The sequence below is a fragment of the Struthio camelus genome, chromosome 4 (assembly GCF_040807025.1).
Source record: "Struthio camelus isolate bStrCam1 chromosome 4, bStrCam1.hap1, whole genome shotgun sequence".
Taxonomy (NCBI): domain Eukaryota; kingdom Metazoa; phylum Chordata; class Aves; order Struthioniformes; family Struthionidae; genus Struthio; species Struthio camelus.
The window spans coordinates 56540051-56559908 of record NC_090945.1 but is presented as its reverse complement, the minus strand read 5'-3'; the positions used below and the strand labels follow the sequence as shown (position 1 = coordinate 56559908).

The 19858-nt window shown below is 35.8% G+C and overlaps 1 protein-coding gene across 7 annotated transcripts in view; it reads right to left on the bottom strand.

Annotated features, from left to right (window-relative positions):
• Positions 1–19858, bottom strand: part of CLOCK (clock circadian regulator) — a 65674-nt gene that overhangs the window by 12404 nt on the left and 33412 nt on the right. For all 7 annotated transcript variants that reach the window (XM_068942863.1, XM_068942864.1, XM_068942861.1 and 4 more), the window contains 13 exons: positions 19335–19425; positions 17775–17834; positions 17223–17371; positions 13473–13564; positions 11956–12045; positions 10418–10538; positions 9707–9820; positions 6902–7020; positions 2836–2918; positions 2509–2615; positions 1413–1560; positions 1077–1152; positions 31–172 (listed from right to left, as the gene is read on the bottom strand). In XM_068942863.1, the coding sequence (XP_068798964.1) occupies positions 31–172; positions 1077–1152; positions 1413–1560; positions 2509–2615; positions 2836–2918; positions 6902–7020; positions 9707–9820; positions 10418–10538; positions 11956–12045; positions 13473–13564; positions 17223–17371; positions 17775–17834; positions 19335–19381 (1348 nt within the window). In that variant the 5' untranslated portion in view covers positions 19382–19425. The remainder of the gene's footprint in view (positions 1–30; positions 173–1076; positions 1153–1412; positions 1561–2508; positions 2616–2835; positions 2919–6901; positions 7021–9706; positions 9821–10417; positions 10539–11955; positions 12046–13472; positions 13565–17222; positions 17372–17774; positions 17835–19334; positions 19426–19858) is intronic.

Below are 19858 nucleotides of genomic sequence, written 5' to 3'. Positions count from 1 at the left end.
GCAATTACAGTTTCAACAGTTAGTGCTTACATGAATGATCTGATACTGCAGTATGTGAAGATTTCCTTGAACTCCTGGAGGAAGCAGAAGGTGTGGGGCTGTTATCAAACCTTTCCAGTGCTTCTTTGAGGCTCACTGTGTTTATGTGATTGTCAGACCCAGAGTCCTGACTCTGAAGAGACACAGACAAACAATAATTATTCTACCCGGTTCAGCACACAATGTATGCTTCTGTTAGCAAATATCTAAGACTAATCTGGATCATATCAATCCCTTACACAGATAACTGCAAAAGTAGCATCCCGTTTGATATCTGAAAGCTTGGAATTTTTCCCTTTGCAAGCTTTTATCCTTGAAAAGCAAATCAGAACAAGGCTACATAAACCTCGAAACCAAAACGCATATGCCACACACTGACTGCTGTGCTGACCACCTTCTCTAGCAACTCAGTCAGTTCACTTTCAGCAACTATGCAACTACTGAAATGGCTATCCTTTTTTCAGGGAAAGATAAGTTAACTCTATTACAAGGAGCACTGCCGTATGAAACCTGCTGAACTGCCAAGAGAAAACATCAGCATATCTGCACAAGCCAACCTGTGTAAGACCCCAAAAGCTTCCAAGGATATTTATTTTAAAAGAATTTTGCATGCTCCTAAGAAGTGGGAGAGGGGCACATAGTGGAATAGCTCCTGCTTTCCTCTATCTCCTCTTTGTGTATTTACCTTGTTTTTTCAGATTATGGGTGCTTCCAGAAAGGGAAAATATTTATGTATTTGAAACTAACTCTGCAGGAAGTAGATCCTAATAAGGACTTTATGGATGTTGCCATGTTATATAACTGTATGAAAATGAACAATAAAAAGAAGAGGAAGAATCTGGGGTAGAATACTGTTATACTGTTAAACAAACATCCTTCCTAGAGTTCTTTGATCACTTTACATAGTCATATTATTTAGAGATCAAAATAATTACTTCATGTGTAAAGGACAAAACACTTATTTCTTTCATATTAAAAATAATATATAAGTAAATATACAGCAGCAAGAAAAAGTGTCTTGAATCAATTTATTTTACCTTATCTGCTGTTATCTCTGGAAGCGACTCCTCAATTCCAAGTTCTCGCCTCCTTTCTGCTCGAACTTCGGCATAGCTAGAACAGCAAACCACATAAGAGTGCTATATCCTTGGATTAATTCAAAAATATACCTCAAAAAACAAATTGCTCAGATGCACCTTGCTTACAGGGTATCTCAGGAAGTTTTGTAATGATTCTTTGTACTGCCATGATTTCCTTCCCTTTCTCCGAACAAAAAAACACAACCCCACACACAAAAAACCCAGCAATATAGTTCCCATGGCATCAGAATTCCTCTAATTAGAAAATTTCTCCAGATTATAAAAATAAATTACCTTACAACAGTGTGCGTACAGACAATAAACTCAGGCCGGGAATTCCACTGGTGATACGTGATATAGTAATGTGTTTGTAGCCAAATCCATTGCTGTCCCTTTGTAAGGAATCTATAATAACATGACTTCCCTTTCCCATATTGCATTACTAAAAAGTAAAGAATAAAGTTCACTGTCTTTCTAGTCAGTAAGTATTACAATAACATAATTAATATTATTTCTCAAATTCACATGCCTCAAATCTATGTCCAATCTGATACTGGGACAACGACAAAAAAGGGTTAGGAAAGTAGTTTTCTACAAAAAAAAAAAAAAAAATATATATATATATATATATATATTGCGTAGCATTTGTCAGAGAACTGCAGAATTCAGACTTTCATTTTTGTGCGTTTTTCTATGCTGTAAAGAATTTATACGCAAAAAAAATTAAACACAGCTTTACTTTATAAAGAAAATCATAGTTAAATAATAATTTTATTCTGTTACACGCTCAGGCACAATTCTTGTATTTATTAAATACCACAGAACCTTTTAAATGCTTTTAGAAGAGTTGGAGAAGGATTAGTCAAAGTTCTGAAGTTTCTCTTGCAACTGGAAAATAACACTGAACTGTTTCTGTAACTAAGAGGACCTGGACAATGAATAAAAGGAGGCAAAGAAAAGGTGACAGGAAGATGATGGGAGATGAACGGTGAAAGGAGTGCACTGAAAGACTGGGATGGGAGAAGAGAAAAATACTGAGAAAAAAACAGAAACCTGAAAAGATGTTAGATTAAGAAAGAATAACTAAGTTATAAAAATGAAACTACAGAATAAAATGTTTTCACAATTTATTTAAATAAGATTCATCTCAATTGTGCACTCCAATTCATCAAAATTAAGCATTTAAATTACAAGAAAAAGTTAAATCTTGTAGTTGTGTATTAAAAAAACATCAAGGCCAGACTACTATAATGTCAAATGAATGGGAGTGAGGGCACTTTACTGTGAAATATATCGTAACATTTCACTGTAACAGCAGCACAATTTAACAACCTTATAACTGAACATCTATAACACAAGTATGTTTTTCTAGTAACTTAATTTTACTTACAATGCTCGTGACATTTTGCCAGATTATCTAGATCATCCACATGATAATAATCATAGCCTGATGTTCCCAAAACTTCAAATGGAAGATAGCCTATTATTGGAGGTGCCCTAATTAATACAAAAATTAATGTCATTTTATTTTCACACACACAAAAATCAAAAACAGTTTCATTATATAAGTTCTTGTGTACAGTATGAGCTCTGAAAAAAATTAAAAATTAAACCCAGCACAAGCCATGAGCAGTTAATGCTGATTAGTGAACTCTAAATATTACAGCCATTGCTATGATTCAGCTACTATTGCTGCTATACATAGAAGGAATTGCACCTGTGATCCAAGAATAGGAACTTCCATTCTAAGCTATGTCTAGATGTGAACTCTTCATTGGGTTCTTCAACAGTGCACATTTCCTAAAAAGTAAAAAAAATAAAAATCTCTCTCAAAACTGCTCTATTCTAATTCATAAGCTCTTTTGAAATTCAGACTTACCTAAAGTTAGTAGATAACTCCATAATATTTATGATGTTATTGTTAGAGAGCTTCATTGTTTTTGCATGTTTAGATATATAATACTGAGGTAGAATCTAATCTCAGCCCTGCCAGGCTGACACTGGGTTGATTTAAATGGAACAACCCTGGTGTGAGCTCAAACGGAAGCTCAGCATCTACAGCACTGGAGTACAAGCAGAAATCAATAGTTCTTGCAGTTATGCTTTCACTTGCAACAAGCAAAAGCCAAAACAAAACACTCCCAACCAGACACTATGATTGAAGTGGTAGATACTTGTAATGCATAAAAAGCAACATTAGCAAGATGGTCATGTTGTTCTGACATTAGGAATAGGATTCTTCTTTCTAATGAACAGAGAGTAGTCTTTGGCTTTAGAGAACAAACACATGCTATAAACAACATACCACTCCTACTTTCGTAACTCATGAACAGTCAGAGAACCGTTGTATGTCCACTATAAAAACAGATCCACAGGGTATTCTGTACATTGTTTTAAGTGTATTGCACTCATTGGTATATGTGCTACTAGTGCACGTCAGTCAATTTCTGTTGGGCCCTTTCAGAGAGGTAAGGACGCCCTACTGAATACTGTGCCTTGCTGAGAGAGTAATGGAGCAACCTGCTCCAGCCTGTCCGCTCTCTTGCGCCAAACTCCTCCTGACTGCATTCCAAGAAGAAAGGTGGGCTACGTAACACACTCATATCTACAAATACAGCCCTCAAACTAACACAGGTACACTAGAGATCAGTCAGTCTTTCTTTTTTGGATGCCTGTACATGTTTATCGCACTTCCAGGAGCTTGCAAGGGTATTCCTATTGGCAGGAACATCGCAGAGTTTATTAATAATCGGTACCATACCAGTTTCCTAAAGATTGCGTAAGATATGGAAGCTGCTGCTGTGCTGACATAATACTCATAAGAGATGTGGAAGGACAGCCACACTGTTGCTCTGCAAATATCTATAATTGACATAGTTCTGAGGAAAGACGCATTAAAAGACTAAGGAACTGTTACTTCCTACGAAAAAATGTTCTGTTTTGAAATAAATATGAAGAGACTACCCTCCTTTTCATTCTTCCAGGCTACAATACAAAGTGTTTAAATAGTTATTTATCAGTTCTTTAAATAGGTATTTTGAAGTTCTATGGTTACCAAAAAAAGAAAAGGGAGGGAGGGAGGACATATTCAGTTAATGTTTTTTCCTCACCTTTGTTGGCATGAAATTTAAAGACCACGATTACAAAGAGGGTTATCTGATGGAGGGAATGTACAAAATCACTCCGGGCACAAAGTCGTGACTCTTGGCATGACTTCCAGTTAGCAAGACAACTTGTAAACTGAAACTGCACTCGTAGCCTGAGGCTCCCCTACTTTCCTAAGATTACACCATTTAATAAAGCACTGCTAACAGCAAAGTAGAGCAAAGGACAGACAGCAAGTGGGTATCCTTCGAACGTACTTCTGATTTGGTTTTCTTTCAACCTAATTATTTTGGCACAAGTCAAAACAAAAGTAAAAATACCTGAAGTGTGGGCACTAAAAACACAGTAAAAATTACCGTGACAGAAGACAGAGCAGCAGGTTAGCATCCAATTATCCTACCACTTCTATTAATGACTCACAGGTATTCCACTGTAAAATGCCCCTGGGCAGAAGCTATCTTGTTCAGCAAGACATCTAGAAGCTGTCAACAAGACATCTAGAAAAAAAAGGAACTTTAACTTTTAACAGAAAGGTGTTCCATCTACACCGGATTATTCTTGCCTTCTTGACAGGATTTAATCCTTTACCAGCCAAGTTGTGAGATAAAGGGTTTAAAGAATGTGTAAGGCCAAATTCCGCCACATGGAAGGTATCAGAGAAATAGTCCCTAAGCAAAACTTGTGACACATTTTGTTACAGGAAGATCAGTGCTGGGGTCGTATGCAGAAAATACATCTCAGTGTAATCTTTCAGAGATCACTTTCATTCTCACGAATACTATGGCTGTTTGCAAAAGCACCGTACGTCCTCGCGAGGAGAGATTCTAGGTATAACGTTCTGTAACTGCAAGCCACCTGAAATACAGGGAAAGGGTGGCAGACGAGCAGGCAAGCTCCACCTGAAATGAGGCAATCCAGTACTAAAACGCATACCTTATTGCCAGCTACTTCAATCACAGGTCTGTTAGTAAAGATACCGAGATGGTAAAGTTCCTGACATAACACTGCTTGCTAGAGTCTAGTCAATACTAGTCTCAACAATACCAGAAGGTATCAACAAAGTCCGAAGCAAACAGATTGTCAGATTAAAAATCTTCACTCTAATTTTGGTCCAGAAGAGTCACAAGATTTCTCAGAGGAACAACATTAATTAAAACCCTAAAGAGGGTCTTAAAACCTCTTTAACAAAACTTATTTTTAATGAACTCTTCAGAAGTTCAGGTAAAGAGGAATGAAACTTTGGCCAGAATATAATCTGTAAGGCTTTGGCCTTCAACAGTGAGACACACCTGAAAGAATCTAAACGGATGTTCTTCACCTTCCCAAAGTCCTGTTCCACAGGTAGGATATACAAAAGGTTTCCTATAATAAATCTTAAACTGTGAGACTTTTGAGATATTAAAAAAAACCTCAAAAATATTTGCAAATACTGCAGTCTTTTTCAGAAGCTCTTCATGAAGCAGAAATCACACATCTAACATCTCTGTCAACTGTAGGCATAACAGGAAGAGCACTATTTAGACCCACAGACTTCTGCATTGAAAGGAAAACGTCAAATGAAAGTTCCCATGGCTCCAGGAAAAAAAAACAACAAATTCTCTCTCGCCTGCTGTATGGAAAGATCCAGTTCCTACATTCAGCATGACAGAACTGAGGAAGTTTATATGGTTTCCCCGCAGGATCCCTACTATGCTTTCAAAGTACAAGGTACATGTATAATGCCTTCAGAGGCTACCACCAAAAATCTATCCTATATGCAGAATATACAAATGTTCAAAGAGTTCCGCGTGACGGACAACAGGTTAACCACGTGCCATACACATTTCGTGACGTTTCTTTACGACTGAATTGTAACAGCAAACGTTAAATACTAGACTATCTGTACCTGGATTGATATATTCATTCATATACATATATATATTTATATATATATATATATATATATATAAAAAAATAAAAACTTGAATCACAGACTATCCTGAGTATTTATTTGGACGGACTTTGGTGAGGAACACTTGGTAAAGTCTATAAATCTCATACGCATGCAGTTCTAAACTTGGAAGGTCATCTTCATTGTGCAGTAGCAGCTAAGCAAAATGTTCTCTTTAACAACTGAATTATTGAACAACAAACAGGACTGAAGCAAAAAGAGAGAGCTTTACTACCTCAAATCGGACTCTAAGTGACAAATAATGCAAGCTTTTATTAAGACCTACAAGATTTGATTCTGTGTCAAACTACAGCAAGACCGTCAGCAGCATAAAATTCATATCCAAGTTTCAACTAAAATTATTAATTTTTCCTGTGAAAGTGGAAACTCAATGTTATCTTTGTGTCCGAGTTGCTAAGCTATATTCCTATGACCTTCATTTAAACACACTTTTTGAATATTACTATTTTGTATGATTGTTTAGAAAAGGTGCTCAGCATAAGCAACTTCTTTTGATGCTTTGCATAACATTTAACCTATCCATTTGTGAAGCAAGAAACAAAGATACATCCAGTTTCAGAAAATGAAATTCCTAACAGTTTTCATTAATAATATTTCAAGTGTTACATTTGTTCGCCCTGAGAGCTTCCCAACCGGAGTATATTTAAAAGTCACTCTGTCAAGAAGAGCTGTTTTTTATATCACATACGAACATAAGGGTCAAGGAAGTGATTCCATTTGCACATACCTTGATAAACTGAGGTGTAGCTAATCTAACAGTGGCTATGAAGCAAACTTTGTCTTCATACGAAGGCCGATGTGATCGCTGAATAGTTCCTTCAAAACCGTTGTGAGCTGAGTTGGGAACTGAGGGAAGACAGAGAAGAGGTCAAGAAAAATTACAAAATAAGCATGGAGGAACGTGGCAGTAATATCTCAAGATAAATGGCCCAATATCGGGCATTGCATCTAACACAGTTTTCCTGTAATTTATCATGCATTAGAAAAAATGCTATGGGTAGCATATATGCATACATACATAGTAATAGCAGTAGCAGAGTAGTAATGAGGACATAACCACCAGGGAACCTTCTCTAAGTAAGCTAAAGTTACACTTAACATGAACTAAAGTTACAGTCAACACAACAGTTTTGAGAAATTAATAACTGTAATCCTTCTCAGTAACTACTAAAAATAACTGAAACACACCTTCCTCAAAAATATCTTTAAAATTTTCCTTTTAAATCAGCTTTTGCTAACTTTTTCTTTTGAACTCTGGCGTAAGTATTTCTTTTCTAGGCTTTCATCATATTCCAATAACAAGAGCTGAAGACAAAACCAAGCAACAGAACAACTGAAGGCACAATTACATCTGTGAAAGAATCAGGACATCAGGTGGAGAACAAACAAATCCCACCTAGTGAATCACAGGGCTGGAAGGAATCACAGGGGCAAAAAGCAGGGACTAGAGCTCAGACCAGATCAACTGTACCTTTAGTTCCCAGCGGATATCCATTCTGTACATCTTTAAGAAGCTCTAAGGATGAGGACACCAAAATTCTCTCAGGCTCTTCAAAGTCTAACTGGCTCTGAATTAGAACTTCTATCATATAAACTGAAGTTTCTTTATGCAATTTAAGCTTACAGCTCCTCCTTGCTCTTTCCAACAGCAGAAAAAAGCAGTAATTTCCTTTCTCTGTTCATCCCTTCTCATTCCTCTGTTCTTCAGACCGTCTCTTACCTTGTAAGTTACATTTTTCAAATTTCTGACTGCTTTCATTGCTTCTCCAACTGCCTTACTTCTTCCTGATGTACAGTGTCCAAAATTGTGTCCCAGATGAGGACACACTGGTGCTAAGGAGTGCCAGAAGAATTACTTCACATGTCTTAGAGCACATTTTAGAAAGGATTTTTTCATTTTCATAACTATTTGGCGAGTACTGGTTACTCATCTTCAGCTTGCATTCCACAGTAACTCCTTTTTCTAAAAAAACTGCTACCTAGCTGATGGCAAGATTTTTTTTTCCTTATTTGTAGACCTGGTTTTTCCTAAATGCAGTTCTTGCATTTGTTCTTTCTCAATAGCTCTATTTCTATTTGCCCCCAAAACAATTTATTCTCTAAAGTTCAGGTTGGAAACTCATTACGTTCTTTAGCATTCTTGCAGCTTCTTGCATCATGGCATGATCTGTGAACTACATTCAATTATTTGAGCATGAATGAAAATACTGATTAAAACCAGATGCAGAAGAGGTCCATAAAAACTCCATTTTGACAGTGAATACGGGTAACTTTTCCAATCAGTTCTGCAGCTACTCTCTAGTAATTTCAATTAACATGTGCTTCCCTTACATGCTTGTGAAATTGCAGTATATTTGTCAAAAGCTTTATTGAAGTTCACCATTTCCCTGCGCTTTCTCCTCTTAGTCACACTGCATGTTACCTTTTGGTACAGAGAAGTGAATTAATTTGATAGTATTTGCACCTGAAAAATCCACAATGGCTCTTATTCAACTCCTCATTAGCTTCCTGAAGCTTATATACAGTTTAATTATTCATTCTGGAATATTTCCAGATACTGAACTACAACTGTCAAGCCTCTAATTTCCAAACGTCTCCTCTTTCCCAAACTGGTACCACGTTTGGCCTTTTGGATCCTGTTGCTTTCTATACTTCCTACAGTACTAGATATTTGTATTTGGCACCACTACTCAACCCCTCCCCATTCTGTGGAAAAGAAAAAGATGTCATATGGAAAAAACGGAGGTCTATTTACCAGATACTGTCTTTCACGATATTTTAGGGAGTGATCTATAAGAAGGGCGATTATTAATCACATTACACAGCCCATTTGTCTGGCTGATCAAATAAGCATGCCTCTCAAGTAACTAGTCAGCCGAGGCTGGCCAAACAAATTAGAGAAATTACAATACCAAGGTGGAAATAATGCATACAAATAACTTCAGTGGAAGGGAGAAGGAACTAACTGTGGAAAAGTGAAACTCTATAATGGCCCTCCTACTCATCTCAGTAGTAATTCCTACCACTCAGAGCACAGAATTGAAGTGGGGGACGGGGCGGGGGGGGGAACCTAATTCACTGCAAGAACGATGAGAACTGCAGGCATTCAGTACACCACTGATCCGCAAGTTATAGCCACATGCTTAAACATACTTACCTAAACTCAGGCTCCCAACTTTAAAGCGTTGGCTTTAATTTCTTTTACCTAAACTCAGGCTCCCAACTTTAAAGCGTTGGCTTTAATTTCTCTTATGCTCTCTTTAAAACGTTTCACAAGATACTAATTTTCTTTAATTGAAAGCATTAAACACAATTACTACATTTTGCATTCAAAGGTGCAGACGTATAACGTCTGATACGCAGTTTTTCCTTCTTTTTCATTAGAAGGACATACAAGTGATATCACCCTGTTTCAGGTTCTTTCTTTGAAAGACAGATTTCAGTATTTCATTAAGTTTGCACAATGGTCCCACGTCTGCTTAGCTCTGAAGTTGCCCATGTATATCACTTTAATGTGGCCGAAATTACTTACCGTTATTCAAACACTTGAAATTTCCTATAAATTTTACATATTCATATGTTGGTTGCTCTTTCGGATCTATCGTTCCTCGCAGCATATGGCAACAGAATTCTAGTTGATTTTTTGCTGAGAAAAGGATAAACAAAATAAAAAGGCTGCGTGCTTGACAAAGCACACAGGCAACATGAAATGGGAAGCAGTAACAATTAAGTTGTATATTTTACTGATTGCTCCAAATGGCTAGAGCCTATACTTTTTACCAGCTTCGTATTAACTAACCCAAAAGAAAGGAGAATTCCTTTAGAATTTGTGCATGATGGGGCTGAACGCTAACGGTGCACAGAGCCGATGAGAACCAGAACTATTTTAAAAAAGGATCCCAGAAGCAGCTGCCCCAAACAAATTTACTGAAACACCCTTCAACACCCAGCAGCCCGATATCTTTATTTTCTTGCCAACTGCTAGAACTGTGTAAATAGATATATTAGATACGATGAATACAGACAAGAGGAATATTTCTAATATACATGAAACTCATGAAGTGAAATACAATACAGGATGAATATTTTACTCTTCAGAAAAAAAGAACACAAAATGTGCTTCCATTCAAGCCACATATTTCATTCTGTAGGCCTCACCCATTTATTTCTGCTTAAACAGTACTAGAAGAAAGAACTGATAATATGTGACACACAGCAGATTGCTTTTAGCACTACTACTTACATTTTAAGTACTCTGGTGTCAATGAATCACTTTCCAGCAGATGAGAAGACAATATTTTATAAATTTCTGAATGTTCCCCCTCTGGGATAAAATTAAATATACTCTGATCCACAAGATCAGACTGAAAGAAAAAGATGTAATAAATATTATAATTACGCAAGTCAATGTCACAGACCCTACTATTTTAATGCAAAAGAAAATCCACAGGTCAGATAAAGAGCTATAAAACATTACTGACTCAGCAAATCCACTGAGACAACACGTGAATATTCTGCAAGAAAACAAATCTCATTTTGATTTGTCTGAACGTTGACACTTGAACAATTTAGTAAATACTGTCTATGACCCAGCAGATACACATATACATTAAAGTATACCGGAGCTTGCATCAACCTCCACAGGACATAATAATTCCAAGTAAAGGAGCATTTGAATCAGAAATTACAGTGTTGTTTTAGAGCATTTTAACCTGTCAGTGGTGTCCAGTACATTGAAAAAACATTCTGGAACAAAAAAACAGCCCACCCCCTATATTATATAGGTTACTATATTGCCAGTAATTACATACAATTAGAATTTATTTTAGGAATACATTTTATAATCAGTTCTGCAACTTTATACACAAAACTGGCAACAATACTGATGAATGCAAGGCAACTGAACAATTAATACATGCTTTTTATGTGCATAAATGCATTTGATTAAGTATCCAGAAAAGAATGATCATAGATGTATATTTAAAATATATCAATCATATTTAAAGGCAAAGGACAACTGTGCCTCAGATGTGGGTAATTTTTTTTATTTTTATTTTTTTATCACAACACTTGTGTATTTTTCAAAATTCTCAAGCTGATCATCATTCATACCTTAGGGGAGTTTTTGTTTGCAGAATCATTGCTCAAATATGTCACTCCAAGTTTTACAAAACACTCTCACCACAGTTAGACAACTAGCCTTTAATAACAATTTGTCCCTTTCCAAGAAAATATCTCAGTGTTCCATTCATCCAGTGCTCGCGTTTTAGAGTACTCATTTGCCTCATTTCAGAATAACGTCATTTGAAAGTAACTAACAGACCAGAATGTTAAATATACCAGTAAGCAATGGCACCAAAATTAAGGATGAGTGAAATGTGATATAAAGTATAAGTCTAGCCTAAAAAAGCAGCATCAGCAACAGTACATACTGCTCTTCAGCAATTAATTTCTGACTCATATGGAGGGCAATACCAAGTGTGACCTCTAAAGAGTCTTTTAGTGCTCAGTTACTTCAGTTACACTGAAGAGAGATACTGACTCTAGTCTGGTACTTCATAATCCTTCACAGAGTGCTGACTGCACTCTCTGTTTCCAAAGGAAAAGTTAAATACAGGAGACAGACCAATAGCAAGGAACTGTCCTAAAGGAAAAGCAGAAGCTTTAGAACAAAACATACATCTGTGCTCTAATGCCAAAAAGACTGAAGATGACTGGTACTCATAGCAGAACATCACTTGTAGACAAATTGATATGTTACTGAAAGCAGTTCATACTTACTGGCAAATGTTCAAGTAAGGGAGTTACACTTTCAGACACATATATTATACTTCCATCTGTCATAATTGCTAAAAAAAAACCATCAAGAGCCTGAAATTAAACATAATGGGCAGTTAAATAAACAGGACATATGAAAAACGTTAAGCTATAGTCAACACGGAAAGAAATTTAGACTGACTTTTAGTTTATTATAAAAATGAGAATACCTTTCGCCATTAAAACTTCTGAGCCTTGTTTCTACACTATCAACATTATAATTTCCATTCTGTTCTGTTCTGAACTAACCTATGGTTTCAGAAGCAAGACTTCATGCACATCTAGCCACTGTTTCTCCCACGTCCCACTCTGCCCACTGTTTTTAGTTCCATTGCCATTTTAAGTATCAGAAAACACAGGAAAACAAGTTAGAAGCAAAAGCAAGAAGAGGAAGGAAAACTATGAGAAGGGAAGAACCAATTTCAATTGGTTCTGCCTCAGCAGTCCCATTCTCACTAAAAGAAACTTCTAGTAAGATTTCATTGAAATTTGAAAACTGTCAGATCCAGTTCTGAGTGCTTTATCTTCTACTAAAACCTGAAAATAACAGTCGCACACTACCAAACATAAAAGTGCGATAGAACCATATTTGTAAATGGTGTATTTTAAAGCTCATGTGTCTTTGGAAAAACATCTTAATCTTCTATTACTTTGTTCCGACTTAATAGTCGCTAACTATGGATGGTGTTTCTCAAGACCTTTTACAAAATCTGCAAAAACAGCTATAAAGCACACCTCCTACAACTGAAGCAACTACTTCACTAACTTGTTAGGGAGGGGAGAAAATGCACCAAAGAGGGGATTATTTTAAATACAGAAAATTGGAACTTTCCACTTTTTAAATATCTGCCTCTACGAACAGGTTCAACTCGGGAACGTCAATAAAGTGAGTTTCCATTTACTTTAATATTTTTCATTTAATTATTATTATAAATTGTTTTACTAATAAAGTACAAATCACTTGTTCTAATTTACAATGAACCAGCAGATAAAAACGGAAAGCTTATTTCTAATAGTAATCAAACAATTCATGTAATCTTCTTCAGCAAAGTAATACTCATATACACCTTTTTTGGAAAGTGTAACATGCAAAGAAATGAAACATTTTTTCGTTCAGAACAGTGGATGTACTGAATCATTTCTGCAGTTAAGATTTTAGTGTAAGCGTGACAATTTTTAATCTGACTTGTATTCTCCTTATAGAGATAATTTCAAATATCAATTTTACTTTGATGGTAAATACATACATGTTTGGACCGGCTCCATCACAATGTTTTATTTCATTGAAAATTCTCTTAAAAGAAAAATGCTATTACGTGTTACTCTGTATACATAGAAAATCAGGTTGCTCACCTCTGTGAAAGCATGCAATTACAATTAAAATATCAAAGTGAAAAGATATTCCATTAAACAAAGATTTCATCATGGAATCAATCCCTATGAGGAAATATTCTACTTCCAGAAAAACAGAAGTAACATACCTCTAACATTAACTGTGTGAACTCTTCATTACTAAGGAATGTCGGTTTCCAGTCCTGTCGAATTTCACTGGCATCTGATTGTGCAGTAATTTCTATAATCAAACACACATACAATATAAGGATTCACACTCCAAAAAGCCATTATTTTTCCCACTACTAAGTTACATACAAAAACAGTACGAAAAAGCAAAAGGTTGCCCAGTCTCCTCTGTTGTTTATTTATTAGATATAATGTTCCTTAAGGAGGAGATAAACATCCTCTCTACTATGTCATAATGACATTTGTCTTCCCGTTCCTTCTATCAGCTCGTGCTATGTTCTTACCAGATGCCAAGGTAATATTAAAGTTGATGACAATTTGAACAGCGCGGTAAGCAGTAGATTTTGTCAATGCAAAGAATACATTCTTCCCTCTGAGACTACAATAAAAAGTTTATGGAGTATTATTTTCAAAGATTTGTAAACAAAAATTCCTGATCCGTTTAGGTCAGTAAAACAAAGCCCCAGTATCTAGGGCAATGCTGGTCATTCTAACCTTTGTACTAAAAATTGTCACTGTCCTTCCTCTTCTTCCCACCCTTTTCCGTAATCTGTCAACAGTTACATCACGAAAGAAATTGAGAATAAGCAGAGAACTGCAAGAAGAAGAAAAAAGGACCAGCAAATACGAAGGGCCAGAACTGCCAATTATCAGATCTCACAAATGACATAACTCGATTACCGCTTTGCTATCTGCTTTGAAATGGTATCACAAAGCAGTAAGAGAGGGAGAAAATGAATATAATCTACGTATAACCCCAAACCTAAACTTTCAGTTGGAACAATTATATTGAACAATGAACGGGAAGTCAAAGGGCATAGAAATGAACAGCTCTGCCACCAGAGCAGAAGCAAAATTCAAGGAGCTTAATGCATTCAGTTCACAGGATGCAGATAATCTCTACTTCAGAACTGGAAGTCTGGTTCAGTGGCTCGTTCTGGTCCATGTAACAATCCTACTTTAGAATTAAAAGAATCAGTTTGGGTTCTACAGTAGAAAGGATTTACACTAAAGAAAAGCTGAAGTTTGTGTGTGTAAAGAATCATACCAAGTTATGTCACCAACAAGTACAAACATTCCTTTACACGTCCTGTAAGTCAGAGCATTTAGTAAGATACTGGAAAGCAGAGTGATAGTAACCTGGAAAGAATTTCTTTCACTCGGATAACTTTAGAGAAAGTCTTAAAAATTACAGCTGTATGTTGCATTCAGAGGTGAATGACACTGAGGTCACATCCTGAGCTAGATATAGAACATAAGAGCACAATTAAACTTGCACATTAAGAGCTTATCCAGCTTTCAAATCCAAGTATTCCACATCAGTACCGAGCATCCTCAATAAAAATTGCCGGTATGGGCAAGATCTGTAAGCATTTATCTGTAGTGTGTATGAATATGAATTAATCGGTTGTAATTATAAGCAGCTAGTTCCTCAGCTAAGCAGCTAGTTCCTCAGCTTCAGGTTTTTGTTTTTTTTTTTTTTTGGAAACACAAACATCTTGTATACAAATGCAAAGAAAGGTGAACAGGCAGTATTACCAAGTGAGAAGCTCAGTAATGTAATTTCAGTGTGCTTAGCCCGTTGGTTTTTTTACAATGAGAAACAGAACCTACACTTGCCCAATAAACAGCTCAGTTCATCTGGATCTGCTGCCCGTGTATGTGAAAATGGTTCAAAAAGAACCAGAAGCAACACAGTAAATCACAGCCTGGTTGCTGAACATAATAGGATATTCAACACTGAAGAAGCCAGTCATTACCAAACAATTCATTCACTCTGCTTTATTGTAACAGATCCAAGCACCTCAGGAGGCAAAGCAAGCTTTTGACCTTTGCCAAATTTTTGTCCACAGCGTTTTAATACAAAACACTGCAGAGCAGTATTAGTCACCACTGGCAGCCAGGGCTTTGGAGACCTTAATATGGAATACACAGGCACACAGAGCTGCACTCTGCCCCATCAGGTGAAGGACAAAAGCTCCAGGCCTTAAGGCATCCATCCCCAGAGCTGCTTGGAAGAAAGACAGGAAGACTAGTGCTGCTGGCTGGTATGCGTTCATCCTAATGAATACAAAATACAGCAATTTTGAAACAGAACAAACATTTTCAATTTACTGTATTTATGCGAAATTTTGGAAAAAGCCCTGGAACCTACAGACTGACTCACGTAGATGAAAGAGGCCTGGTATTACCTTTCTTCTCATAATGAGGCAAACGCTCCACAAAGGATTAAAACAATACAATCAATATTTAATTGTTAAAAAGACAAAAAAAAAAAAAAAATCTACGAACTCTTGCACAAATTATTCTCCCTCCTCCAATTTAGTTATATTTACCCTTTTAAGAACCCTATTCAGGGAGCATCTGGTATGAGGATTGTGGTTAAAGAAGCACAAGAGCTGCACTAGGGTATGGAAAGATAAGTGTCATAACATATCTTATAAACTGATGAACATGCTGTTGATAATAGATATATATTTATAATAGCTTTCCTTATTTTATCACATAACCTAGTAGCTGCTTCTTTTGTCCCCATTGCTTTCTAGGTACTGTGTGCGCTCAGAAATTGGGGAAATGGGATAACTATAGAAAAAGCTCATTTTCTTGAGACAAAAAGGAATTTTTGATCTTGTTTTTTGGCAGTGTGAACCATAAGATGTCATATGAAGAACAAAAGCATAAGAGAAGGAATAGGGATTTTACGTGTACAGAAATATCAAACAGCCATAAGAAAGTGTAGGCTTAGCAGAAATATTATTTTTGGTAACTCAAATAACTATCTGTAATAAACAGTATGACACATCTGGGTATATCCCATTATCAATTAACGCAAGCAACCGGAGAAATAAAAACACAGGGGAGAGGTTCAGAGAAGTTCCTAAGCTTTGACATTTCACGTGGTGTGATTAAAAAAGAAACAAACAAACAAACACTACTCATTAGCTTATAGAAAATATTTATAGATTTTCTGTTGTGTTTCTTTCTAACGCCACAGCCAAAAGGAGAAAAGAGATGCCTACGCTTCGGGCGTGCAATTCCCACTGCACGCTACCCTCCTTTGTCAAACTACCTAGCCCAATAATTCTTGCTGGGGAGCACAATGCCCTGCAGCCTTCTCATCTCTGTTAAAGCAGCCAGTTGCGGAGACGCTAGGCAGAGGAGAGGGAACGTTAAGTTCTCCTGGACTAGCCTTTTCTGTGATTTAGCTTGCTTTCTATGAAACTTGGAGAGACAAACTGACTGTTCAAAAGACACTGTACTATCTAAATATCAGAATAAGCACTTCCAGCAAATATATCCACTGAAATGGCAAGCAGGTATTTCTTGTGAAGCAAAACTTTGAGAACTTGTGTCTTATGGAGCAACTGTATCCTCCAGGGTTCCAACTGTCCTGATCAAATAACTTCAAGACTATTTCAAAAATAAGAGTTACACATTTTGAAACAGACTTGTTTAAAAACTTAAAAAAAAAAAACTTTAAAAAATACAAACAAAAAAACCACACCATTGACTTTTGTGAAACATTTTCTAAAAAGTTTTCTCTGCTACCTAAATATCGATCTTAAAAATATCTTCCTTCAGGAACTCTTTACATTTTTTGATTATTTCCTGAAAGAGAGGAGTTTCAAAATTGTTAATGTTTCCCCGCACTAAGTGACTATCATAAAAATTAAGAATTTAAAAATTCTTTCTTGTTACAAAGAATTTACCTTTGTGCTTCCGTAAAAAGTCAATGCTCTTCTGCAGTACAGTGGATTTATCCATTTTCCGGGCATTACCTGGAAGCATGGAACCCAGTTCTTTGATAAGTACATTAAATTGATCTCTACGCTTCTTTTCAGACTTGTTTCTAGAAACTCTGAAAAAGAAAAGAGAAAATGTTTTATAACAACTATGACTCCTTCTTATAATAAGCTGCATACAACTGACAGGTTCCTGATGCAAACTGCCTTTAAGAATCTGCTTTTAAGAACTGTCACAAAAACACCTACTCTAAATCACAGTGACCATTTTTGCAGAACAGCCTCTTCGTTCTGAGAGGGTTGCATCTGAGCCTTTAGAATAAAGCATGCTTTAACAAAAATACAAATACAGTTATAAACACACAAGATACCTGAAGTATAACAGTAAAACCAGTGCTGATGAATAAGATGCTTATTTATTAAGAACTACATTTGTATTCTCTTTAGAAATTTCCCTAGTAAGCCTAGGTGTGTAAGTAGAGAGGATAGTTCTTTGCATTCGATAACTTTAAAACTTACCTTTTTGCTTTATCTTTGTCATCTTCTTCCACCAGCCCATCAAAAATGCTTCCATCATTCCTGAAAAAACAGAAAGAAATAACGTTAGAGTGTAAAATTTCTCTTTTGTAGAGGCAATCACAATGAGGGGGGGAAAAAAAAAAAAAAACAGAGAAAAGACATCATCTCCAATACATCCAGGAACAGAAACACTGGTTTTATTGTGATGTCTTGCAAGGACCATCACCAGCAACCAGAACCCAACCATGCTATAAGTTATGCACTGTAGGATGTTTAATGAATGGATAGCCAAAAAAAAAAAAAAAAAAAACACCTTACATTTTTTAAAGTACAGTAATTTCTGACACAACCCAAGCTATCTTCCAGATTGTGTATTTCTAATGAGAATTCACAATTCTATGCAAACACTTCAACAATTTTATTTTTTCATCTTCTTGATTATTTGCATTACCTTATCCTTTTGAAAGCACAAGAAAGGACATAAATAATTTACTATTTTCACTCATTTGCAGCTTCCATTACAATTTTTGAAAATATTTATAGAGGGAAAAAGTACATTTTTCTTAAATACTGAAGTACTCAGAATGGAAAGCTGAGGAAAATGCTATACTTCATCCAACTATGTAACTTTATAAATATACAATTCATGTTAAAACACTAATGATAATTACTCATTATATTTGATTCCTATCTAACTATCATAAAATTCTTCCTCAGCTTGACAACTGTCCTTCCCTGTATTGCTAAGAAGGTCTCAAAACATCAAAATGAGAATGTGTTTTTCCTTTCAAGATGCCTCAGTGTACTTCTTATATCACTTCTGTTTTATTTCCTTTTACTCCTTTTGTTAGGAAGTAATTATTTTGTATGTTATTACATAAACCTAAAGCTTTCAAAGGAATTCTTATACTCAAGAAACCTAAGTTGCAGTGAAATTCAACATAGCTGTATTAAAAAATGAGAAATCTGACAAGCATTTTAAAAGTTTCACCCGTCATTTTCCTTTATTGTTATATACTCAGAATAGGTTCGACCTTCTGCAAATTTGATGCAAGTTTAATGTTTCTGAACTATCCAAAATCATAATACAAACCATATTAAGGACAGAGGTTCACCTAAGCTGCTAAAAAGTCCAGGTCAAGGAATCAAATAGAAACCAAGTCTCCAGTTACTACTTTTCCATTGAAACAGATTATCAGGCCACTTCACTGCCATATGCAGCATCATTTAGAAGGTAAACATTTAGAATTATTTGTTTTCCCTAATCAAATATAAAAGTATTAAAAAAGTAAACTTTAGAAATTAACATGAATTAAACAGATGCTGTTCCATGGCTCAAAACAAGTAATACATTTTAAGATTCATCTCAAAGAAAAAGAATTACTTCTTCCAACGACTGCAAAACAATACATCTAACTACTGCTATAGCAACTTTCTCAAAAGTAGCCCAAAACTCACTCCTCTTAGTTTTTACACGAATTACCGTTCTGTGTATACTAATCGTAAGAATAAAACTACTAACGAAAACATCTAATTCTTCCCCACTGTCTATTAACATACCTGTCTGCAATGGAGCTCATTTTATGGGTGCTTATGGTAAAGAACATAACATATCACACTTTAGTCTTGTGGTAGACATTTGTACGTTTGCCTGTGAGAGAAGAAAAAAATAAAAATATGACTTTGAAGGAACATGTTCTTCGTGAGAGCATATTAAAGTTTTCATTTGCTCAATAAGGTGCTCTTAACCTTCTCCTCTCTTCCAACCATCTCTTCTGCCCTCCCACCTTCTCTAATACAGAATCCATTACATTCACAATCTGAACTTTAATATTTCATTCTACCTGACTGAGAGTTTAAGAGAATATTGTTTTCATTATATGCCATGATGAATGAACTTGGACTAAGCCAGTACAAACCATTTTCTAGCTCTGAATGCAGATATAGCTTTCTTTCTTTTTTTTTTTTTTTTTAACTCAGTATACTAAAGGATTCATATAATTTTGAAGGCTGAAGAGATATAAAAGTAACCTCCTCAGAAGTAACATACTTCACTTAGAAACTATGCAAACAGAAAACACTTG